General features: G+C 35.5%; 1 protein-coding gene across 1 annotated transcript in view; it reads left to right on the top strand.

Annotated features, from left to right (window-relative positions):
* LOC142346160 (uncharacterized) overlaps window positions 1-27,187 on the top strand; it is a 439,331-nt gene that overhangs the window by 365,576 nt on the left and 46,568 nt on the right. Inside the window, exons 33-35 of the mRNA XM_075398669.1 lie at window positions 11,620-11,801; window positions 18,361-18,537; window positions 21,958-22,081. Of these exons, the coding sequence (XP_075254784.1) occupies window positions 11,620-11,801; window positions 18,361-18,537; window positions 21,958-22,081 (483 nt within the window). The remainder of the gene's footprint in view (window positions 1-11,619; window positions 11,802-18,360; window positions 18,538-21,957; window positions 22,082-27,187) is intronic.

The raw sequence follows: 27,187 nt of genomic DNA, 5'->3' as shown, positions 1-27,187 counted from the left end.
AGTAAACTAGAATTGAAGATTATTTTGAAAACACAGAGAACCTGAAAAATAGACAAAAGAAGTCCTGAAAGGGTCAAAGAAAAAAGAGATTTATTCGCTCGCACAGTCTCTGACTGCGTAATCTTGCGAATTGCGAATTTCAAGTTTCAAACAAAGAATAATTTTTAAACTGAGAAAAATCAGACCAACGAAGGCAAAGTAAAGGAATCAGTTTTAAAATTATGGAAAAAACCTCGTCGCTTAATCAAAACAGCTATTGAAAGAAAATAAACTTAAATTAAAGGAAAAAAAAGATTCTGTAATGAGAATTTCGTGATTCAGTGAGAAAATTTTGAATTCAGAAAAAGTGGGAAACTTGATTCAGGGACCATAAATTGGAATAATCTTTATACGTATAAACACTACCAAAGCTAATTTTGTAAGAAAACTGAAAATTCGAACAAAAATTGCACTTTTCAGCTAAATAAAGGAATATAATGTTGGAGGATAACTCCATATTGTCTTTCAAAAGGAAAGTTTATTTCTTAGTTTTCTCATTTATATTTTTTAAAGCTAAAATTACATTTTTTGTAGAACATACTGAAAAAAAATAGAGGAAAAAACAAGAGAAAATTGCCCAATACCTAATCTTCACTTTTTGCTGCAAAAGTGTTACAATACTTTCAAGTTTCATCCAAGAAGTTTTTCATTTTCAAAGTTCTAAACGCTTCAATTATTAAACTAGGAGAATTAAATATTATTTTGAAAACACAGAGAATTTGAAAATTAGACAAAAAAGTCCTAAAAAGGTCAAAGGAAAAGGAAACTTATCCGCTCGCACAGTCTCCGACTGCGTAATCTGGCGAATTGCGAATTTCAAGTTTCAAATAAAGAATAATTTTTAAACTGAGAAAAATCAGACCAACGAAGAAAAAATGAAAGAACCATTTTTAAAACTATGGAAAAAACTTTTTCTCTAAATCAAAACAGCTATTGAAAGGAAATAAACTTAAATTAAACGAAAAAAAACTCTGTAATGATAACTTCGCAATTCAGTGAGAAAATTTTGAATTCAGAAAAAAATGCAAACTTGATGTAAGGACCATAAATTGGAATAGTTTTTTGATGTATTAACACTACCAAATCTAATTTTGTTAGAAAACTAAAAATTCGAACAAATTTCGCACTTTTCAGCTAACTAAATGAATATAATGTTGGAGGATAACTCCATATTGTCTTTCAAAAGGAAAGTTTACTTCTAAGTTATCTCAATTATATTTTTAAAAACTAAAACTTTGAGTTCAATTTAAGTCTTTGTCGAACAAACTGAAAAATTTTATAGGAAAAAAAACATGAGAAAAAATTAACCAATATCTTATCTTAATTTTTTGCTGCAAAATTGTTACAATAGTTTCAAGTTTCATCCAAGAAATTTTTCATTATCAATAAATCTAAACGCTTCAATTAGTAAACTAGAGGAATTGAAGATTATTTTGGAAAGGCAGAGAATTTGAAAATTAGAGTAAGTCAAAGCTCAATATTTTTAGTATTTGAAAAATAGGTATCTATTAATTTGTTTTTCCTGATTTCCAGTGATCCATTAATTGTTTAGTTTTCGAATCAAAACAAAGTCCTCAGTTGCTAGTAGAGAATAGAATCAAGATTGTTTGGACAATATACAGTATTCGAAAATCAGAAATCAAATAAAAATGGTTATTAATTTTAAGGCAAACGGCGTTTTGATTTTTTTCTGTAAGATACAAGGTAAACAAAAAGTAAAGATTTCATTTGAGAGAAAAGAGTGTTTTGCATGTTTATCCTCTATTTTTGAAAAAAGAATTTAAAAAAATTGAGTTTTTTAAAGCAAAATCAATCAGACTGACATTTGCTGGATCACCAGTATTTTTTATATTGTACGATTTGTTTGATTTTTTAAGAAAAAACTTTGGCAGTTAGTCAAGAATTAGTAGCTTAGTTCTATGATATAATACAAACATTTTTGAATTTTGTTGCGTAGGTTTTTTTGTCTGTTCGTCTATTAATATTGCGTGTTTTAATTTTACTGAGATTATAAAGCTTTTTTGGCTGTTTGTTCTTTTTACGGATCCGACATTGGTTTTGTTGACTACATTTCAAAATATCCAACAGGACTTGCAAATCGGGTGTCTTAATATAATGAGTGTTGTAGCTGCCAGACTACCTGAATTATCAAACTCGGTCACATGAACAGCGCGTTAAAATTATAGGTCAACCTACCATTACGCGGTTTTATCAAATAGGAACTAAACACGACACATGTTGGAACTTGGAAAATGATGCATCGATGCTGTTCGGAATGAATTAACAAGCCAAAAAACATGCCAATACCAAACACCGGTGTCAGGAAAAAATACCCAATGTGACACAGTACCCAAAATATACCCAATATTTTATTCTAACGTTTAAACTATCAGAACGATTATTTAGCATAATATTTAGTTAGTGCATTTGGCCATGCCTCAGCGGCCCGTGGGAGTTGATATGAAACTATCACAACCGAACATGGGATTAAACTACCAACTTAATTGCGAGAAAATATGCTTGCAATTTCGAGTGCTAATTTGTAATTGGTAATCGAATTATTGAACGAAAAGATCAAAGGGAATAAATTGGGTATAATGGCATTGGGTATTTTGGCACAGGGTATTTTGACATTGGGTATTTTGTCATTTTGCCCCAAACACCAATTCAAACACTCCTTTTACGATTTGCTCTCATTCAATTCTATTGTGCTTTAGTTCAATTAATTCAAACTCATTGATCAATTACTTGCCTCCCCTTACTAACAATCACTGTATAAACACTTTACTTGTAGATGATTAATTACTTTTATAATTCCTCCAAATTTCGGGTATATCAAGCCCACAAAAAGCGATAGAATCTTATTCGGAGCCCAAGAATCTAAAGTCCTGGCTTTTTCTTTTACCTTTTTCTCCTAATTTTACTTTTCAAAATTTCCTTTAAATCCCTTTCCTCCTTAGCTTTAGCTTTGTAACTTGCTTAAGATTTAAAATCCTGACTTTTCTTCTTAATCCCGACTTTTCTTTTACTTTTCTTCCAGTTTTATTCTCACCTTCAAAAGTCTTAAGCTCAAAAGTCTTTACTTTTTGCTCAGTTTTATCCCTCATCTTCAAAGTCTTATTAGAAAATTTTTCGAGAAGTCAGAGCCTCTTCTGAGGCTGAGTTTTAAAATGAGCCAAATTGAAAGGCTTTTATCTGAAGCCAGAATGACGGCAGAAGAATCAACGCAAGACGAAAGCGATTTTACTGAAGTAAGGAATAAAAGAAAACGCTTCAGAAAAGTGCCAACTCCCATCATTAACGTAAGACCAATGATTGTTTCAATTGACCCAAGACCATCACAAATTCAGTTTGCAAAAGCAATCAGGTCGAAGTTTCCAGCCGCCAAGATCAAGCAAATAAGAGAACTGAGGAACAATACCGACTTCTTTATTCAGCCAGAGGACCTCACTTCAAGAGAATGCTTGATGCTGTCACTAAACCTAAATCAGGCCTTTCCAAATGCCAAAGTGAACGCCAGGAATACACTTCCCAAGCCTAAAACTAAACCAAGTTTCGTCATTGTAAATGTTCACCACAGCATTACTGAAGATGAGGTAAAGGAAGAACTTTTAAATAACAACGCAATGAACGTCACCAAAGTTTCACGAATAACAAGTCGAGCAACGGGCCAGCCAACAAAATTAATACGCGTGATCACGGAATCCAACAATCAAGTCAACGCAGCTCAAAAACATGGCGTCAAAATAGGCTGGCAGCTATACCGATGTGAAGCAAGCCGCGAACCACCACATGTTATGCAATGTTTCAAATGCCAGAAATTTGGCCACTCAGCAAGGGATTGCACTAATGCAATTCGATGTCTTCGCTGCTCGCAAGATCATAGTGTAAAAGAATGCAATGTTGCAAAAGAAAATGCCAAATGCTCAAACTGTGGTGGTGCTCATGCTACACTTTATCGAGGCTGTCCAGCATATCAGCATAAGTTAGCAGAGGCCTCAAAAAAGATAAATGAGAACAAATTCTCAGCCGTAACTAATAAACAGAGCTCTCAAGCAAAGACTGACCTAACGCCATCAACTGAAAAAATTGCTGTTCTAGTAGCTGAAGTCCTGAGCAAGATACGAACAGTTCTTAACACTATGTCCTACAGTGACATAATAAATATTGTCTCTAACAGCGCCTCACGTATCTTCAATGAAAAAATTGATGGCCAGAGAATACATGACAGCATAAAAAGCGCAAATACAACTCCTGTTATTTCAATTCAAACAAACAATTTACCCAACAGCCAAAACTTTTCGCAAAATGGATAAGCTCAAGATTTTGCAATGGAACTGTCGCGGACTAAACAACAAAATAAGTGATCTGATTTTGTTTTCAACAGAAGAAGAAATAGATGTAATTTGTGTAAATGAAGTTAAGAACTGGAAAAAAACAACCTCCCTCAACAACTACATTGTTGCATCGGAAACCTTCAACAACGGTCATCATGGCTCTGCTATCTTAGTGAAGAACAGCATTGTTATCAAAAGAATAGAACCAGTAGAAAAAGAAACTGATAGCAATGGAAGAACACTAGAAATACTTAAAATTTGCCTTAAGTTGCCCTCTTTCGATAATTTTTGGATAATAACTGTTTACAATTCCCCTGGAAAGCTACTCTCGACCGATAAAATATTTTCAGGAAAGTTGAAAAATGTCTTCATATGTGGCGACTTCAATGCTCCCCACCATGAACTAAACTGCTCCTACGATTCTGAAAATGGGGAAAAACTCCTATATATTATTGACGAGGGCACTTTTAAACTGCTGAACAACGGTTATCACAGCTATCAAACGTTTGATGAAAAATGCAAAAATATGTTAGATCTGCACTTTTGCGATAATTCACTTTTTGCGCATTTTACCATCTTTCAAGTATCAGAAGATTTAGGCAGCGATCACAAAGTTACAATTACGACCCTGAACCTGAGAAAAGGTGAAGTTTTTCAACTAAAATCAAAAATCAACTACAGAAAGTTTAGAGAACATGCAAGAAAATTACACAGATTATCAAATCTCTGGCCTGTGCAGTATCCAAAAAAGAATGAATTAAATAAATTTAGCACCAGTTTAATTGAGTTAATACACAAATCTCTGGAAGACTCCTTCATTAAAAAGAAAGAGCTCCCCTACAGTGTTGAGACGCAAAAACTGATTAAAATGAGGAGAAAAAGGCGAAGAGAGCTCAAAATAGCAGTTGGCGATCACTATACCTCTTTAAGAACGGAGATAAATTACCTACAGAAAGAAATTAAACGATCAATGATGCGATCAGAAGACAGAAAAAGAGCAAAGGTCTTGGAAAGTGCATGTGATAAGGGTAGCAAAGGCTTCTGGAAAGCAATAAAAGAGCTAACTAATAAAAACGAGCCCAAACAAAAAACAGCAGAATACCCAAATTTATTCTATAAAGATAGTGTGGCGGTAACCGACAATGAGAAAAGTGAAATGTTTAAACAGCTGCTAAAGGACACAATGAAAAATCACGAAACGGACTCATCAATAATTTCTGAACTCTGCGACAATATTGAAAATGAAACAGAAGCAATAATAAATACAAATGAACATACTGAACAACTGGGCATTGTGGTTACCACAAAAGAATTTGATGAAATCTTGAAAGAGACGAGAAAAACATGCCCTGGGCCGGACAAAATCTGCTACAAAATCCTTGAAGAATTACCAAAGAATGTTAAAGCCCTTGCCTGTCTCCTCATATCTAGCTCCATAAACAACTCCTTTGTTCCATTTAACTGGAAAGAATCCCAGATAAAAATGATACCAAAACAAGACAAAGACCGATCGAAGGCTGAAAACTACCGACCCATTAGTCTTACAAACTGCATAGCCAAAATATGTGAAACTGTTGTAAAAAATATTGTTATGGAATATTGTGAAAGCCAAAATATATTCGGCGAGACTCAGAGTGCTTACAAGAAACACCGCTGCACAACAGACAACCTCATTAAACTCACTCAGCACGTCAGTGAAGCCTTTCAGTGGTCCGAAATGGTTGGTTTCGTTTGCTTGGATGTCGAAAAAGCGTTCGATGCTGTATGGCGCCTAGGACTCGTGCACAAATTAAACTCGATAGGGCTAAAGAATTCGGTCATAAGATGGATAAATTCATTCTTGTCGCAAAGGAATGTCTTTGTGAAGATAAACTCCACTGTCAGTGATAGTTTCAGCCCGACAGCTGGAGTACCTCAAGGGAGCGTAATTGCTCCCATTCTCTTTCTCATTTACGTCAGTGGTTTGCCGCAAATAAAAACCCAGATCTCACAGTTCGCTGACGACTTTGCCCTCTACTATAGGTCACGATCCCCGAAATTAATCGAAAAACATCTCCAATCATCACTGAATAGTCTAATTAATTGGTGCGACTCATTGAAAATCAAAATTAACTCAAATAAAACTCATTACCTGATCTTTAAAAACCCCTCAAAGAAAGAATCTTCTCTAGAGCCCAACATTAAAGGAATTACCATTCAGAAGACACAATCGATAAAATTCTTGGGTATCATTCTTACTCCAAACCTCAAATGAAATGAACATTGCAAAGATTTAATACGAAGAGCGAACAGCAGGCTATTTCAACTCTGGAAGCTTAGTAACCTAAACGTTAACGAAGAAAGCCTAATTTTGGTTTACAAATCTTGGATCAGACCACTCTTTCTGTACTCAAATGCTTGCTGGCTGGATCAATCGCATAACCTTATCAATAAAATACAAAACGTTCAAAACCGAGCCCTACGAATTTGCCTTCGAAAACCAAGATGGTATCAGACTCAAAACCTCCACGAAGAGGCAAACATGAAGCCAGTCAGAGAAATGCAGATTGAACTGGCCAACCGGTATATTCAAAGGGCAATCAAAAACAACATACTGTCTGTATCAGAGCTGATATATAAGAAACGACAGTGCCCGCTCAACTCTTGCAAAAGCACTCTTGATCATCTAAATTACTAAATTTCACAGCCGCATACGCAATAGACTAGTGGCTAAGATGACTGCTCAGAATAGTGACCGACTAAACAAAAGGAGGATCAATCCCAGTTTAATCTGGGAAATTCAATATAAAAGATCTTCATCTTTCAAACAACAGAAATGGGATCAATGACTAAAGAAAAATAAAAACTAAGAGAGGAAAACTAAGGAAACAGGGGAAAAATACAACAATAAACAGGAAAACAAATCTACAGATAGTGCAAATGAAAAACTGGCAGTCGGATAACCAAAAGTAGCTGTCGAGTGGCACAGTTGCGAAGAGCACAAAAAAGGATTAATGATGTAAACACTACTACGGTTCGAGTCCAACTCCAGCAACTTTACATTTATTTTATTGAGGCGTTTCCTCCATCCAATAAACTGCATCAAAATTTTAACGTCTTGAAAAAGAGGAAAGTGGCGCAGTTACCAACAGCGCGTGGATTATCAACGAAAGAATGAACATTTCTTTTTTCCGACCCGGGTTCGAATCCAGCTCAGTTGCCTCCAACTTTCCTTATTATAACTAATTTTTTCCCGCTATATTAACAATATGAAAAACAACAGAACCATCAGACGTGTTAAATGTATTCGGCCAGCCGCTCGCTTAGTCAATTCGGGGCCAAATACAACTCAGTCTTTGCCATTCTCTGACCATCTCATTCAATTGTCTTCATCTGTTTGGCCAGCCGCTCGCCTAGTCAATTCGGGGCTGAACAGATCACAGCTGTCATCAATATCTCTATGCTTAGTTACTGACCAACACTTACGCCTTCTTTCGAAGCCTCTCATTTCTACTTTATTGAAAACTATTTTACTTTTTCACTCAACACTCCACTGATTTAAAAGGAAAACGTCTTTGAGATTAAACAAAAACATTAACTCTTGTGCTGCGCGTGGTTTGGTTTCAGTGGTTTTATGGTTTAGGTTAGCGTAGCACTTTTATTGATCAATTTCTTAATTCTGTCACTTTTATGTTAATGCGTTTTTCCAGTCAGAAACAACGCTTTTGTTTATGCTGTTTCTCCCACTCTTCATTAATCATAATCGATCTTTTTTTTCCTCCTCAATCTTTTCTTTCTCGACAACGAAGCAGGACTATTTGAAATCAGGGACACCAATCTAAGCCCTATCTATAATTGAATCGAGCGGACAGCAACATATTTGAATGAAAGCTGAATTTTTTTAACATCATACATGACACTTAGCGCGGACCGCTAAAAAAACAGCACAACTGGGAGCTTCGGTTCGAAACCGTTCAAGTCAGTTTGTCGATCTCCGTTTTAAACTTGAAACGACTTAAACATTGAAAGAACAAAGCTTTGAAACGAAAATCTTGCAGAAAATTAAGTCAACTTAGTGCAGTGAACTATCACCTCGAAGAAACAGAACATCAAGACGCGTGGGTTCGAATCCCACCCACGCCCATCGAGCATTTAAAGCTTTCCCATTCAATTTTAATTTATTTTTTGTGTTGTAATTAATCATACTTACCTGAAGAAACTATCACACTCATTTTAAACATTTTCCACGAGGCTAGCCAAGAAAACGATCCAATAGCGTTTGTATACGTCAAGTTCAGCCAGCAGAAGTCCTCCATGGTACTTGAAATGGCTGAGTGCATCCGAGGCAGAGGAAGTCTTCTACTACAGTTATATAGAACTTTAAATCTTAATCGGAACTTCTCAAACTCAGTTTTTTTAAACTAAAACTTCTCTTACTGTGTATATAACTGTGTATATAGCTTCTTTCACCTCTGGTTGTACATAAATTGTATTATATTGCTCGGAGCCCAAGAATCTAAAGAGTACAGGAAATAAATTGATGGAACCTTGACATTCAAATACGCACTGGAAACTGTTTTAGTCGATTTACTTGTTAACAAATACTTGCTCGACGGTTTAACCCCAAAAACGATTTTTTGGAATAAATACGTTTTTGTGTCATCGCAATAGACGAATGAAGATTCCAAGCCCTCCACAAATCTGTTCATTGTTCCTAGAAAGACCTGCTCGTGTGGAACGGGTGTCTTCGCATTGACAATAAAGTAGCGCATCCAACACGTACTAAACTTGGCGATGATCGAGTCCCTTAATTTAGCCCACTCGCGAACTGAGTATGACCGACAGGTCCTCCAAGGAGTGTTGACCCTACATTAACGCTGACCTAATCGCCAAAGTGTGACCTACTGAGTGCACAACAAGCACTTCAATTTGTAAGAACATGAACAACATAATTCCAAATCTTATTTCAGCTTACTTCTAAAATACCAAGAACCAAGTAAAGAAGTACAGTTAGATTTTTTTACCAAACTAGAAGATTGCGGATTTTTTTCGTAATACAATTTAATAGATTCAGTTAATATCAATCAGTGGATTTATGGGTCTTTTAATTTTACTGTATCGTACACCATAAGTCTAGACAAGACAAAAAAGCCTAAAAATTTACCACTTGATCAAACTTTGTGACAATACCAATAATATTGTCATTGAAGCCCATGTAAACGACAATCGGGTTGTCAGTATTTTCAAATTCATGATGCAGAATGAAAACATCATGTAGTTTAAATTATACGAAAAATTGGTTTAACACACAAAGCGACCCATTTAAGGAGGACTTTAAAATCGAGCTTCTTAATTCGGGCATATGCAAGAGATGATCAATAAGAATATCAGCGTTCTTCTAGCATTCTGGAAAACTACCGAAATAGCAACTTAAGAACCCAGTGACCATTTTGGACCATCAAGTACACAGTTGGAAACTGATTAAATAACTTTGTTTGGATCTTGGGACGATGAAGCTTACACAACATCTACGTAACGAAGCTTGAAACGATATTGACAACAGGAGAGACAAAGAGATGGATAAATAGGGCGAAATTGACAATAATAATAAATTAGTTCTCAAATTTATTTCATTGCATGCATTTATAAATTTACAAGCAACAAAACAAAACTCGAAAGAACATCAAAAGGTCACTAAACCTGTCAAGTGATTCCTTTTAATTCTTCTCAAAGTGTAATCGTTTGGTATTTCAAACCCTCTGAAATCAATTTTTACCCTGGTAAAACCCTTTTTTAATAAACCTTTGGAAAATAGAAAGACCAATTTTACAAAGAAATGCAGCTCGATAAACATTCAAGTAAAAGCATTAGCCCTAGAACCTTGTTCCTTACCAAAAAAGTTTAACAAAAAATCTGTTATCTATAATAAATCTGATGTGTCTCTAAAACAATGTACGAAGTTTGTTAAATCCTGTGCATTAAATGAGCCGAGTTTTTGAACAATATTTCCAAGAAACAATACGACAAAGAAAGCAGTGGATAGACGCAACAAAGGGTTTACCCTCCGGAATCAATGCGTGCTTGTATAAGAGAAGAGTTGAATGGTACATTTAGAGAACAGTCAATCAGAACTTCTAATGCCTGCAAATTCGACCCCAAAAACCTTTTGAAGCAGCATTTAAATAGTTTCAATGAATTTCTTTCACCAGGGACTAAAACAAAATTAACCGCAATTACATCAAAATCTATGAATCTGGTCCTCTTATTGCAATTATTCGAAACAGTAACCTCGCCAATCGACTCAATTATTTAATTCTGCTAACAGGTTAACAGAAGACACAATGTGCAGATCGGAAAACCATTAGAAGAGAAACTTCAACAGCAAGTGCATAATTTCCATCAGAAAACTCAGCTGAGATACTTTTGAAACGTAAAAAACACTTATACCATCGATTCCGAAGCCAAACGTTTAGGTTCCTGTATAAACGAGAACCACAAAACTGGACAGAAATAGACGGACTACTGAAAAAGGCGACCGTCGGGGACAAGCACTGCGTGTGAACCTCGAACGCGACCATCAAGTAGTACGACAACCAAAACCAGTTCAGACTACTCTTCGAGTCAAAAAGAAGAGAACTGAAAACCACTCAAAAAGTTCAGAATGAAAGTGTTGAACATGATTTTACAATTTCATTCACATCTAGAACGAGTTGATAATGCAAAAAAAAGAATTTTTTGTGATTGTTTAAGGAACCACACGGAACTGTTTTTTTGCGAGTCATTTCGTTGCCATAAAAGTCAGCCGAAGTGTTCATTGAGAAGTTGAATCCTCTTCTCAAAGTTGAAGAGGGTTGGGATCGGGTTGGGTCAAATTCAGTCCAAAAGAAAGCAAAATGCTTTTTGTCGGTTGACAACATCGCCATAGTCCTGACGCAGCAGTCCAATTGATTGTTGTTTTGTAAAAAAAAAAATCAGATTTTCTCTTGTTTTTTCATATATTGCCTTACTTGTTTTAATATAGTTTTGTTGAGTCAAATTCACTATAAGTTATTATCAGAGGATCATTTTTTCATAATGCGACTAACGCATCGCATGTGATGAGTGTGTTCTTAAAAGCATCACTGCAATATTAACTGTTCGTAAGTTTTTTCCCTCAATTTAGAAGTAGTTTTGTCGCTGATACGTGAAATTCTCAAAACTATCCCAGTACCTTTGCAGTAGGAATTAAATAGCACGGATCAAGATCCTTAAAAACTGATTTTAGCTTTCGATTGTCCATCAGCCCTGACTTTAATGATGAGGAGCTGAGCAAAGTGAATTATGAAAAAGGTACCAGCAGCCTTGCAACTAACTTTGGTCCAACTTGTCAATCGGCAACTTCAGCTGCTCCGAAGCGAAATTTTTCTGATGTCAATATCCTCAATTTGTCAGGAGAAAGCGTGAGAGGTTAATTTTTTTACATTTTCAGTCTTTCATTTCAAAATTTGTGTACTTCATTTCTGCACACATGAGACCACGTTAATTTGATTCGTATTTAAACAGATACTATCAAAAAAATCAAGGTCTGAACTCTCACATATATGGTGAAAATTATTGATTTTTAACCAAAATATTGTAGCAAAAACAAAAATTTAATTCTTTTTAAACTATTCATTGTTTGAGTTGAAGGCACGTAAAAATTTGGAGTAACAGGCAGTTGACTAAAAATTGAAAATTAGAGCCAAATTATTTGAACTTGATTAATTTTTTTAAATGAAAAGAATTGCTTTCTTTTTTTCAGCTTTTCATGTTAACATTTCTAATTTAACTGGCCAAGAAAATGACCAGTTTTTATCAAAAACTGTAGTAACCAGCAATTTCGGAATGTTTTTGAGAATTGACAATAAAGGTTCTATAATCATATTTCAGATTCTGGCCCTTTATGACCAGTATTCTTCTGACTTGGGCTTCTGATTAATAAGAAAAAATTATCTTTGATGAACACCCCGAATTGTTTTGCCGCCTGATTGTTTCTTTTGAAATTTAGGGTAGTAATGCGCAGTATGCGAACTAAAAACTGGAGTTAAAAAATCATTTTCAATTTCTATTTTACCACGAAACCACTCTCAATTGCAATAGTTAATTTTGCTTAAACTTTTTTATAATTCTTACTCCAAACCTAATACGTGGGAAAATTAGTGCTGGAAAATTAGCCGAGAGGGCGTTTAGTCGACAAGAAAAAATGAGAAATTAAGCTAAGTTTTTCCATTATAGGTCAAAATCTTTTTGTTCGATAAATCAGTAGTTTGGGGGACCGTTATCTTGTTTGGTTGGTGGCGTTTCACTTGGTCTCTTCATTTTTTCACCCACCCGCTACCACTGGCTGTAAAACGCAAATGATTGGGTGCAACCACGGATAGACCATGTTACGCTAGTTGAAGATAAATGGGTAAACTGTGACCTATATTTGCCCGCTCAATAGATAACGTTTGAAATAGGCTAATCAGAGTTTTAGAATTATACTACTAGCGCATTTTATGTTAGTTGTTGCCTAAAATTCCAATTTTTTTCTGTTGTCGACTGAACGCTTTGTCAGCCAATATGGCCGCTTGAGTGGAAAGCACACACTGCAGATTATGTATGCTGACATGTTTCGTCAATTATTAGGCGGGAATTGTTAGAGATAATTTTTACAGCAAATGGCAAATCTGGATTTGTAAATTGGGTAACACACTGAGAGAGAGAGAGAGAGCTGCAGATGCCGTGTCAAATGGCAGACGTGTCAAAATATAGACTGTTAAACCAATCTCATTGGCTGAGAATTTGTCAGCATTGTATTTTTATGTGCTCATTTAGCCGTCACTGAAAATGGTCTAATGTTTTGTAAGAAAAACTATTAGTTTTAGCCATGGCACGCAGGCAACGGCTAGGCCTTCTTAACCCGTGGGACTTGATATAAAAACATTTTAAATGAACGAGTGGTTATTACGCACACAGAATACTTCTTTCTTCTTTTCGTGTGGATGCGGTTAAGCATTTTTGAAGTAATTTGCAGATAGTGTCCCAGTACGTGAAAAATTTAGCAAGTGAGCTATTCATCACTGAGCAATCAGAAACAAGATCTATATATATATATATATATATATATATATATATATATATATATATATATATATATATATATATATATATATATATATTCCTAATTTCTCATTGGGAATGAGAAGAGTCTGCATTTTGGCACGTTCTCCATTTTTACGAGCGTCATTGCTGCATCCTTAGTCCGCTACTTTGTAGAATTTTATTGAGAAAAGCTTACGCAAATAAATTCTGCGGGGATCGCTAGTGGAGCCGAACGGGAGCACAGCAGAATGCTTTAAAGTGAGATTTAAAGCCAAATATTTCCCGTGCTCAGATTGTTTGATGTTAAAATCTGTCCATGGTCACAACCTCCCAACCACCCTTCAAAGGGGGTTGCGTCCACGTAGAGGCCGAGTAAAGCGCAACACGACCGCAAACCATAGCTAATAAACTGACGACAACTAATTTTTCTCCATTTCTATTTCTTATGTTTGTTGTACTTTAATTTAAACCAATCAAATTATTTGGGCAACCACATTAAGGAATTCGGCTCCAATTTTTTTTCTCATTCGACTCTGCGCCCATTTGTGATCTTATTCCTAGAACCAGAATCAGTGATTAATATTCAATTGCTGACGTCTCTGGAACTTGATGTCATAATGCGAATAGTATAGAAGTAGACGCCTGCTTTGAGTGTTGTTCCTGGTGAACCTAATTTAATCCTAAGTTAAAGTAAGCAGGTTATGCATTAGGTTATGTAATAAAAAATGTTAGCCGTTGCAATTGATATATTACATAGTGTTTTTATTGTATAATATTTTCCAATTCACCAAGGAAAGAAAAGACGTGATTTTTTAAGGCAACGGTTGGCTCTGAGCGGCAATGAACCTCTGGTAATTTCTCAAATGAGTTGTGTGATGTAATACCAAAGCATCGTAACGATTATTGTTGCCAATCCGTGACAGCTAATTTGATGTTTTCAGATCACTATAATAAGGGATTATACTGCAATTATTCTGCCGCCCAATTCTTTGCGTTCTTTGCGGAACCGTCAAACATATTTTGCGGTGGAAAGCAATTTTCAGTTTTCAACTTCCAGTTCAAAAAAGAGAAAACTACTGACTGGATTTTCCATATAGGGCACCGCCATTTCGGCCGCGAGTTTTGAAAATGTTTTTCACACGCTCTTTATATTAACGTAACAAATCGAGTAATTTCACTCAAAATTTTATTACAGACAGATGCCCGTAATTTCTTGTCTCTGTGCAAAGAACACTTTCTCATTTTTTTTCTCCCTTTCTCTTGCTGCGTAATATCTATAAAATGACTAATGTCTTCATATTTTTACTTGTCTTCACTCAAAGGATTACTCTAAAAACAATAAGGTCATAAAAGGAATAGCGCCCAAATACTAGCCATTACTAGCTAATCACTGTTATGGATAAATGTTTCCTTGTATGTTGGAACCGTTCATGTGAGAAGCAGTGCCGATTCCAACCCTCTTGTATTTAACTGCTATGGCCTATCTTTAAATGAGAAAGGTTTGGTGCCGAAATATTTGCTGAAATTTTTAATATATCCACATTTAAGTGATAATCTGTGGAGCGAAGTTTGACCCGACACAAAAAATTTGATTTTCTGTAGAAAACTTGAGATGACCTAATAAGCTCGTTCTAACTTCAGCTTTTTTTACTAATTAGTTAAATGCCTGATTAAATCTTGATGGAGAAACTCGCGGAACATTTGCAGTGAGCTTTCCTTTAGTTTTCAGTTGTGTCGTTATGCTCGATTATCAAACGTTTTGACTTTTTTGTGTAGAAAATCTTTTGTAGGGTTAGGCTGAATTGTAGATTATCATTGGAATTTTTGGTTTGAAACGCAGCAAACTGTCTATATGTTAAATTTCGAAGCATAATTAACCATGATAAAACGACTGATACGCAAAGGAAATTCATGTACAACCATCAACAATCAAGTTTATTACAGCAGCAGCTTGAAGAGTTTTTGAGTTTGAGTTTGAATTTGGGACATTGGTTCTAAACTGTGCACTGTTACTGTGGTACGAAGCCATTATAAACACCGTGGAGGGTTTTTACTGGCTTTTCCTGATTGCAATTACTTGTCGTTGATTACTTCTGGCTAGCCGTGTTTGCAGTTGTTATTAAACATTGTTGGGCATAAAGGCAAGCTTTGTCAGGGATAGGGAAGAAAGAAAGAATAATTAAGTGAGGAAAGAAAAAAAGAGAGATTGAATCAAACTAAAACTAGATGAAGGGCTGAGAATTAAGCAGCTTTGTTTGTTTGCTCGAGACAGCTGCGGCGCGTTGGGGGATCGAACTCCCGCTGTGTTTTTCATTTAGTATACTTATGTGTTGCGCCAATATACACACGTCTCTGCTTGAGAATTTTCTTTATTCAGTTTTCGTGGCTGATGAGTTTCTCTCGATTTTTGAATTGAATTCGTTATACATAATTGAGATACTTTAGAATCATTGTTCCAAAGTTTGCCGGCTTCGAATTGTATCGTATTTTTTACAAATGTTGAGCATTCAGGCTTGAGGGGATTAACAAAATGTCTGTACGCAATAATCCCGAGAGTCCTCCTCCAGAGAAGAAGTTTCCTCACGGCATGGTTCGGGTGATTCCTCTCGAAAGCTTCGATGACGGAGCCAGGGATCCCCGGAAGATTGCCCGAGAGAAGCTTCCTCTGTTTGAAGGGCTGTTACCGGATGGACTGTCAGAGGCTTATAGAGCTTGGAAGCGACAGATGCGCATTTCAAAGCCTAGGAAACGGCAGGCAACTTCTGATTCTGATTCAAAAGGATCGAAAAAGCCTCCTGACCCTAGATTAGATACTGACTTTGACTCGAAGGATCCTTTTGGTCTTAGTCGGTGATCACTGATTTTTAAATCAGTAAATAGGAAGAAACGGTTGTAATGTCAGTAAGCCTAATCAATCAGAAACTCTAATGTGCTTTTGCAGTTGTTCTTTGGACATTGCCTTTTCTTTTCTATAAGCCGTAAAATTGCTTCAATTTTGTTCTTTTGTGCGCGCTTGATGTATTCTTTTGCCAACCTTATCTGAATGTTTCTTATAGTAGGTGAGTTCGATTCTTCATGTAACTTTTGCACGCTGTACCATCGAGGTTTCCTTAAACATATTCTCAGTGCTCTGTTTTGCGCTTTCTGCATGATTGATATGACCGTTTGCGATTGATTTAGCCAGCAAGCGTTTGCATATAGAAATGGGGGCCGGATCCAGGACTTGTACAGCAGAAGTAAACTCTCCTGCTCAACATTGAGGTTGCTTAGACGCTGCAGTTGGAAGATTTGCTCTGCTTGTGATGTCCTTACAATAATCATTCCTGTTTAGTTGTGGCGTCATGGTTATTCCTAAGATTTTTATGGTTTTCACTTCCTCAATTTGTTTTCCGTTGATGTTTAAACTGAGACTTGTTTGTCTTTTCGAAGGGTTTTTGAATAGCTTGTACTTTGATTTGGCCGGGTTTATTTTGATTTTCAACTTATCACACCACTTTATGAGAGTGTTGAGTGAGGCTTGGCGTTTGCTTTATTTTAACTGACTGGACTTTGACCTGTAAAACAATGCAAAGTCATCTGCAAAATGAGAAATTTCTGCTACCGTTTCTGGAATGTTAGAGAGATAAATTAGGAATAATATGGGCGCCACAACGCTACCCTGGGGGACCCCGGCTGTTGGTGAGAACTTGTCGCTTCTCGTATTCTTAATTTTTACGTTAACATTTCTTTGTGAGAGGAAGGAGTTCACCCATTTGACGATTTTTGTCTGTATTCTAATCTTAATCAGTTTATCAATGAAACCTAATCTCCAAACTGCATCAAAAGTTTTTTCGACATCAAGGCAGACAAGTCCCACCATTTCTGACCACTGGTATGCTTCACTTATATGCTGAGTCAAAACAAGGAGGTTATCGGTTGTGCATCTGTTTGCTCTTTATGCACTTTGTTGTACTCCAAAGACTTTGTTTGCTTCGCAGTGGTCGAGGATGAGATTTTTAACAACAGTTTCACAGACCTTTGCAATACAATTGGTAAGGCTAATTGGTCTGTAATTTTCTGCTTTCTTCTTTTCTTTTTGAGGTTTTGGAAGCATTGTTACTTGTGAGTCATTACAAAGGCATGGCACGTAAGAATTGTTAATTGTGCTGGAAATAATTACGCATATGAGAGCTTTAATGCTTTTTGGTAGCGCCTTCAGTAGCTGATAGCTTATTTTGTCTGGCCCGGAGCATGATTTACTTGTATTTTCACATGATAAAACGACTGATACAATTGTTTTTGCGAGATTATATCGAAACTCTCTAAATTTGATTTAACGAACTAAATACCGATCAATGTTCAAGAAATGGGTTGCATCTTTAATTTTAGAACTCAATAAAGAAATTCATAATTCCTGAACTATTTTTTGCCAACGAGCAAAAGAAATTTCAATATTTTATCACACTCTTTCAAAAATAATTACGTTAATAATTAAATGCAATATTATATTCGTTTTTCTCTTAATAAATAATTCGACATTCATGAGAATAGCACGCTGTCATAGCTTTAGGCCACTTTATGAACAAGGACGTTTTTGTATGTAAAAGACGACAATTTAAACAGAACTGTTTAAACAGAACATTCCAAGTGTTTCTATGTTTTCTACCGAATATACCGACGATTTGTTTAAAACCAATGATGACGACAAAACAGAACATTTCGCAGCGTTCTTACGTTTGAAACTGAGCATAGCGAAGATTTTGTGCCATTTTTTTCGTTTTTGTTCCGGCTTTTGGACTAGGGAGAACTTTACCAAGATGTTTAAAGTTTTGTATTTATTTGTAAACATCACAGCCTAAAAGTTTAATTTTTTTATATATAGTTGTTATTGTAGTGGATTTTTGATGTTGTTGATTGTTGTCAGATACGTCCGACGTGAGTGACGCAGAAAAGAGTTCGGAACCGAGTGAAACACTCAGACGAACGTTAGAAAAGCTTCACAACGAGTTGATCGAGAGAGCCAGTCTCTTCGGCTGTACTGACCAGGACTCCTTTCTGCTACCAGATGTCAGGAAATTATCGTCAACTTTCACTTATTACGGTAATGTAGGATCCCGGAATAGAGTTCCAGAGATTTCAATTCCTGAAATTCAATTTCTAGAGAAGTTTAATTCCGGAGAAGTTCAGTTCCAGAGAAATTCAATTCCAGAGAAATTCAACTCCTGAAACTCTAACATCGGATAATATTAAGCTCCGTCATTGTTTGTTGCATAAAGAATTGGTAGAAAGTTTAACTCCATTGAGAAATTTAACACCGCATTGAGAAATTTGGTCAGATTCTCTTACCTCTCAGAGTACTCATTTTGGTCATCTCTTGTTTTTTTACCCCAGAATCTGAACAAATCTCAGAACGCGAGATAGGACAAGATTGAGCCATAGATTTCAAAGTTTCGTTAGATTGGACATGATCCCTCAAGGACAGAGTTACAATTGAATCCCAACACGGGATTCGATAATAACAGTTCAAAATACAATTAAAATTTGGCATTACTTGCTAATTGCAAGGTTTTTTCTGAACCACATTTAGGCAATTCTTGCAAGTTTCTGAGAACAAAATGGTTAATTTCAAGGAAAAGAACTTGTTTTTTGTTTTTTTAGGGTAGTCGAGAACATGGGATTAGAAGGGCCATCATGCATAAGTTACTTGCCATATAAAATTGATATTTTGATAGAAGACCAGAATTTTGCGAGATTTAATTTGTAACGAACCTGTGGTGGAGAGAATAAATTGATTCTGATCGGTGCCTTGCTTGCAAAAGTTGTTATAACTGCGTTTCTGATGTTAAAATAAAGACTTTTTGGCTACAGGTAACCGACCAGGACAGATTACAAATTTAGCTCTAGACGACGATAACTATTTTGTGTTGACTAATTTCTTTGTTTTCTAGATTCAATTTGTAACTGATTGACAGATTTGATATTAGCAGTTATCTAGCTTTTGGACGCAATTCTATTTTTAGTTATTCTCAAAAAAGTTTGTAGCAATCATATCAGCCCTGTGGTCCTCTTTATGCAATTTTTTGCTTCACCCTTTTATTTTTTTCGTCCTCGAAAACGGGATGAACAGGTAGAGCCTTGAGCGCATTAAGTGGCTAAGCAGATCTATTAAAACCTTACATCTTACTAGTCTCTAAGTGTGTTATTCACATAAACTGTTTATAGAAGACAATTTAATGATGTGAAAGGCTGTTCTTAACATTAAAAACTTGATAGCCACAAAGAAAAGTAGGAGTTATTTTAGCTCAGAGCAGAACCGTATATTGTGCTAATACTGCACGAATTTTTCCATTTGAATCTAATTGTAAGTTTTGCTTTTTAACTTCAATCAGGTTCGAAACGAGTTGAAACATTGAAATAAGCTTCTGTTCTTTTGGAAACCAAAACCTAGTCAACGACTAAAAAAAACTAAGGACCAAGCAGCAACAAACATTACATTTTCACACGCTTTAAGGGAAAGTAGATTTCTTCGTAGCTGAATAATGTGAGCAGTTTCTTTCTGATTTGCTTTTTTGTGAGGCGTCCACTAAATAGTGACAGATAGGTGAAGACGTAAAAAATAAATAAAGTTTTCCTTAAAGGATTTTCCTTTGGATTTTAATAACGTAAAAATGTAATAATAATAATTTGAAAATGTAATAATAACTCAAAATTTTCCTTCTTTTTTTAAAATTCTGAAACAAAGTTGGAAGCAATTATATTAGTTCTGCAGTTTTTCTTGTGCGATTTTTTACTTGACGACTTTTCGTCTGATCCTTTTGATATTTCGTCCTAAAAACGGAATAAAACGGCACAACCGGAGCGAATTAAGCGATTGAGTAGCTATGTTACAGCCTTATGACTTTTTGGTCTAAGTTTGCAATCCGCCAAAACTGTTTTGACAAGACAATTATATGGTGTGAAGGGCAGTTCTTAAAAATTAGACTTCCTCACACAGCTCATCCTCTCTCTAATGCTAGCTTACCAAAATATCAGGTGGCTACAGCCAAATACAACCACTCGTCTGTCATCTGATAGCATTATGCCCGACGTTAGTTGGTTATTTTCTTAATATAGCGCCTTTAAGTAAAACAAACGAATGAAGAACGTGAAATTGAAGACAGACTTTTGTTATTTTAACAATTTTTTGTGCTAAAAATAATAAACTTTCTTAATAGGTAATCCTTTAGAATCAGAGAATATCTATCCGTTCTCCGCTTATTCTTTCATCTTGTGTGAATATCTTAGGTTTGTACTTGGCTATTTAAATTGTATGGCAACTCATAGCCAAGTTCCTACATGCTTAACGATCTGGTCGCAACCTAGATCAAGGATTGAAGTTTCTCTTGGAAGTTTTCTCTACTGGAGATTAGTATTTGAAAAGCACATATTGTGAAAACTCCAAAATATTTTAGTGTTAGTGTTTTGTAGTTTTCGTATTAATCATAGTCGTTCTATCATTTTGGGGCTAAATGGTAATTTAAATTAGAGGTTGTTGTTAGTTCAGATTTGTTCTTTTATACAGAATTAACTACTAAAAAACAGTTAAACGTTTTGCATAAGGCTTCATAACGCGTGTGTCAATTGCTGATTAAATTCTTCTTGCTTTCGCAAAAACTTTGGTTATGAGGTTTTGTGCATAAAAACTTCAACCTTAGTTTGTGGTAATCGAAGCTAAATCTAGTCATATAACACATTTTAAAAAGTTTTGTTTTTCACAATCTTTTTTGTGAGAACCGAACTCATTCTAAGTTACAAGCAAAACATTTATCCTTCAGAACACTTCAACTGCATCAACTTAGTCTGAAGTTTTTCAATGCAGTTTAAGCTGTCGTTTTTGAACATTTTTGTCATCGTTAAAGTAAAATATAGCAATTTTTTTAAATTTTTTTGAAGAACGTCTGTTATCTGAACTAAATTTTAGGCAGTCTCAATTTCTCCTGACTAAAGCGGCAACAAAAGATTTTTGAAGAGGCAAAAAGTTATTTTCAACAATCTAAAGATGAAGAAGATATCTTAAGAACGCTTTGAGGTTTTCAAGTAAATGGTATCAGCATCTAATTAGTGATTGATATTTCTTCAAACTATTTTTTTTGGTGCTTTGAAACTTTGGCGTGGTGCATACCATTTCAACCTGTGCAGTGAATACCAAAGCTATTTAAATACTTTAATAAGATGAATGTAGGTCAACAAAAAACTTTTTGTAACATACCACCCATTTGCTTATTTTGTGATAACATAGCCTCTCGAATTAGCTGAGGAATGAATTGTAAAACACATTTTTGAAAATCTGTTCAGTTTTTGTGTTTTTTCTCTGAAACATTTCTTCGGAACTTCTTGATCAAAGTAGCTTTTCTATAATACAGTTACTGATTTATGTTATAGTAATTGTATTAAATTACTATAATAACCCCCCCCCCCCCCCCCCGCGCGGATAAGCTGCACAACATGCAGGGAGAAACAGATCATGTTTTATTTGTCGTAGATAGGAAAAACCGAACAATTGCGGAACAATGTTTCAACCCCGTGTGTATACGAACAAACCACTGTCCACATAAAGTAACATCAATCAAGAAACAACAACAACAGAATCCCAACACTTCATGGAGGCAAGTATTTGTCTTTTCACGTCAATGCAGCCAATTCTCAGATGCCAAATTGCGAAATCGAATGGTAATAAAGCAAGTCTTGTTTCTGTTTACAAATGTTGCGTCATAACTCCGAATTTGTATAGACATTTATATGGATGAGTTTAAATGTCTCCATTTTTGCAAGACACTAACAAAAAGATAACAGTTCTACTTGCAAGACCTTGCAAGATAGCCATACGGCCCCGCTCGTGAATGCCTCACGCCTTTCCAAGATTATATCTTGAAGCAATTCAAGAATTATGCCGAGTCATGGCGACAAAATTGTTGCAGCCCGTACCTTCCATTCCCGGGTCCAGGTTTTTGGGTAAATTTTTGAAAGAAATGCGGTGATTGCGGTGAATGCGGTGAAAATAAATATTTCAGCACATTTCACCGCATTTCGTGCAAAAATTCACCGCAAAATTCACCGCATTTCTTACAAAAATTCACCGCATCAACTTTTGTGGCAAAATAATGTAAGAAATGCGGTGAAAGCAGTGAATGCGGTGGAAAAAAATAATTCACCACATTTCACCGCATTTCTTGCAAAAATTCATCGCGAAACCCACCGCATTTCTTACAAAATTCACCGCATATGATTTCCAAAGTTTACTCAATCTGATTTAAATTCACAAGAAATTTGAAAGATGTAAGATAAAGTTGGCGCAGTGGACTAAGCAGTGGAAGGTTTGCAGGAGGTCAGAGGTTCGAAACCTTGTGGGGACGATTATTTTTGTAAGAATACTGAGAACGCGGTGAAAATAAAGAATTCACCGCGATTCACCACATTCACCGCAAAAAGATGTAAGAAATACGCGGTGAAAATTATTTTTTTTCCACCGCATTTCACCGCATTTCTTACGAAAATTCACAGCCAAACCTCGACCCGGGTTCAGTCGGCATCAGAACTGAATCAGAACATTTTCAGAATAATATTAACTTTCAGTACTGGCTCATAACGTTTTCAGAACAGTTTCTGTATTGATTCTGAAACCTCTCTGAATCAGAGCATAATTCAGAATCTATGAATTTACCCTATAGTTCAGAGAAAAATCAGAGTCTGAATCAGAGAATTTCATAGCCAAATGTGACTTGAACAGACTCTGAATCAGTACTGAACTGTTTCTGAAAAGTTTCCTGATTCAGTATTGAATTACTCTGAAAGTTACGTACGGGAGAACTAAAGTGCTGTAAGAATTCATACCAGTTTGAATTGTAATTATTTCCAAAAAATGAAACTAGAGAACTTATTGTATGAATTGCTGTTAATTTTTTTCCCTCAACTACCGTAAGTTTTAACTTTGCCGCCTCTTTATTTTTGCAATTAATGTGTAAATCAGGACCCGGGTTGAATTACAGTGTTATTCTAATTGAGTTGCACTGGACTTCACGTAATCTTAAAAGTTGCGTGAGAGTACTCGATGTCCAGATATCAAAATCACCTAAAACGCATTTTCAAAGTTATGACCAATTTCTCCGCCCTTTTTGTAAAGCACGGGGAACGAGAAATTGAATCTGATGCGCTATGTGGCAGAATGAATTTTGCTATTAAATTGAATATGTGCATGTCATTCATTCAGCGATCGAAAATTGAATATAGCCCTAGTGTTCACTGTGTGATTAAATTTAGACACGATCATTTCAATTAACTTTGCGTTTTTAACCCCATCCGTGGTAAGTAATTGAAGCTACAGCTCATAGCACATTTGTTTTTCTCTAAGATTTCAGAGGCAAATGTTTAATTTTCAAAAAAATTTTAAAAATTTTTTTAAAATTAGCATGACGTTACTTCATATTCTGGAGACAAAACTTTGAACCACATACAATTTTGTGCTTTTGGAAAATAAAGTTAAAGCTATTCTTTTAATGCAAATCTGTCTTTTTTGAAAACAAACCAGAAAACATCATTCAAAGCTATTTTTAATATGAAATGTGTTAATTGGAATCGGCAACTTAATATGTAAAAAATTACAAAATGAATTTGCTATTGTTAGAACTAAGCCTATCCAATAAGCAAACTTAATCAAGAGCCGATTAAACAAGAGAGCTTGAATAGCATGACAAGTAGAACTTATTTCTGCAATTAATCAAAGCCCAATCGATTTGTTAACTTTCGACATCATACATAGTTAGTAACTATGAATTATGTGAATATCATATATGAAGCAAAACTCAAAGAACTAACTCCACTATCAACTAATCAGTACTGCCATGTATAAATGTATATAAACAACTAACTCCACTATCAACTAATCAGTACTGCCATGTATGCATAAACTACGAAATGCAAGTTCTTTAAGATTAGTTTAAGAGGTTCTGTTGTTGGTATAGAATATTCGGCACAATTTTTATATGGTTAGAGTGAGTTTTTGAAAAACAGTTCTCAATTTCTCAATATCTTCACCTGCAGCCACTCAGATATGCAAATTTGACATGATTATCAAAATAAATTGAGCTCGAAAAACTAACAATAGTTAGAAAAGATTCTCAAATTTTTTGCCACACTAAATTGACATACACTGAGTAATGAAGCGTTCTTTAGCGGTGAATCACTTTTAATTCTTTCTCTGATGTGTAATTACTTACTGACTACACCATAGCCCAAAACAGTTTCAACCTTGGCACTAATGTAGATAACTTAGATGGCTGCTACTATTGACTGGACCCTCCTCTTTTACTTCCAACATTGGGTAATGTAAATGTAATATACAATAGAGTGAATATTATTACAGTAGACAAAACCTATCTACGAAAAAGTTAAAGTTGCCCAAACTTCTAATCGCTGACACAAACTGGGCGGTGTAATGATTTCCTTGTCCGCGATAGGAAGGCAACCATTACAGCGATGAATCGTTTTTTAAAAACTTTTTTTAAAATGTTTTTGTTATGTTTTTTAAGGTATTTTGTTGACAAGTGCAATCTCCAGTACTAAACCCACTAATGAAACTTTTCATAACAAAATTGAATCCGTTGTTCTGTATGTCAATCAAACGACTGAAAACAAAAACTATTGAGCTCTCGCTCAAAACAGATGAATTCGGATTATTGACACTATTTGATCATAACAGGATCAACCTCCAAATTTAGTAAGAAAACATTACAAAAATAATATCTTGAAGTAAATTTGTCATTTAAAAAATTGGTTGTAGAAATTCATGTCTAAATTATTTTTTTTCAAATAAGCGCAAGAAGCGGCGCCATCTGCATAGAAACTTTGAAATTGTTTTCCGGGTTACGTAAAGCTTTAATGAGTAGCATGAAGACAACTCCTTAAAGCAACATAGAAATTGGACCCCTTTGAGTTATACCTAGCAGCAACACAAAACCTTTTTGATTTTTCTTCAAATTGTTAATTTTTTTATACAACGACCTTTTAACCCTCCTGCTAAGTGGTCAGTGCCAAAAAGTTGCGCTAAATTATTTTTTTCAAGTCAACAACTACCTTTCCAAATAAACCTCTCATTTTATCTACGATGCAGGAGGGTTAAAAGGTCGTTGTATAAAAAAATTAACAATTTGAAGAAAAATCAAAAAGGTTTTGTGTTGCTGCTAGGTATAACTCAAAGGGGTCCAATTTCTATGTTGCCGTCGTAAGTACCCCTAGATTTTTGTGCAGTGCAACAACTTGGCAGCAAAGAATATCTTCAATCATGCTCCTCGATTCAGAATTGGCTAAATCATGCGCCTCGTTCGAATCAGAATTGGCTAATTTTGCGACATAATCGCTGAGTTTTGAGTTCTGTCTGTCAAACCTGTCAAACGATGTCAAATAATGTGTCATAAATCTTTTTCTACTTAACGTAGCCAAATTTTGAACCGTCATTTTTGTGCCCAACTATTTTTGACCTACAAATTTTTTTTATCCTGCCTAGGGATCCTTATTTCATTATCCTTGGATTAAAGTGTTCATTATCTTGTCTGTTGTAGTCATCGCACTTTGCTGCTCATTTTAGTGATTGGCTAAAGGTTGGATGGTGTCAAAAAGTTGACGGATTGGTGGTGCGGGGAGGGGAGGGGGTGCCCGGGGAGGGTGATATGCGGGGCTGATGTGAGCAACGGTATCACCGCATTTAATGCTCTTTGCGAGACGGCATCATAAAAGTATCGGAGTTTAAATTTGAGTTGTTTGATGTAAGCACTTCTTCACATAACATAACGACTCATGTGCACAAATTATTTACAAATTTTTAATACGGAGCACACCCTGTTGGAGTAAGTATGGTTACCTTGTAAGAATTTGCAAGGTCTCCAACAGCGATCATCGACTTAAAAGCTCTTTCGTCAAAAATTTACGAGATCTTGCCGGTCGAATATAAAACATACTGATTCTAATAATTTAATCATTGTACCTCCAAGGCCCCTAAGAGATAACCAGTCTACTTACAAGACTCCTACAAGATAAATATTCGCCTTTTGAGGTTCGTATACGATAAAAAAAACAAACCATGAAAACTTTAGAAGTTAACTTTTTCGCCCCGAAAAGCATCACTATATGTCCTATAATTCTAACCTTACTTTAAAAAGGCATAAAATGTCGCATTATTTAAATACAAACACATTTCGGGCAGCAATAAAATTGACCACAAGAGAAAAAATTTGAAAAAAATGGCATCAGAAAGAAAGTCCTTTGGTTTTCTCAACTTTTTCCATTCTGATGCGTTTTCTTGATTCTATGTTTTCTTGGGTTGAAGATTGTTTGAACGCAATTCCTTGCTCCATCAAAACAAGCTATGCAGACGTAAAAGCTCATCCACAGACAAAAACGTCGGGCACCCCAGAATTCAGAACAAAAACTGAGAAGCGCTAAAAAGGGGCTGCAAACAGATTGAAAAAATGATGGTTGTTCTCATCTTCTATCTTCTATAAGAAATGAAAGACTAGTCGCCCCCCCCCAAAAAAATAGATTGGTTTTCTAATATAAGCGAACAGTTATGATTCGACCTCTTCTGTTGTATTGTTAGACATTCAAATGCTTTACAAGTGCTGTTATTCAAGAAACTATTCCTTTCAAAGAACTGTCAAAATCTCCCTTTTTCAAAAAGAGTTAAATTCATCAACTGCTCTACTGAAGTTCAATGTGGACCA

Source organism: Convolutriloba macropyga, chromosome 9 (assembly GCF_964194025.1).
Source record: "Convolutriloba macropyga chromosome 9, txConMacr16.3, whole genome shotgun sequence".
In the NCBI taxonomy this organism is placed as follows: Eukaryota; Metazoa; Xenacoelomorpha; order Acoela; family Convolutidae; genus Convolutriloba; species Convolutriloba macropyga.
This window is presented reverse-complemented; position numbering and strand designations above follow the sequence as displayed.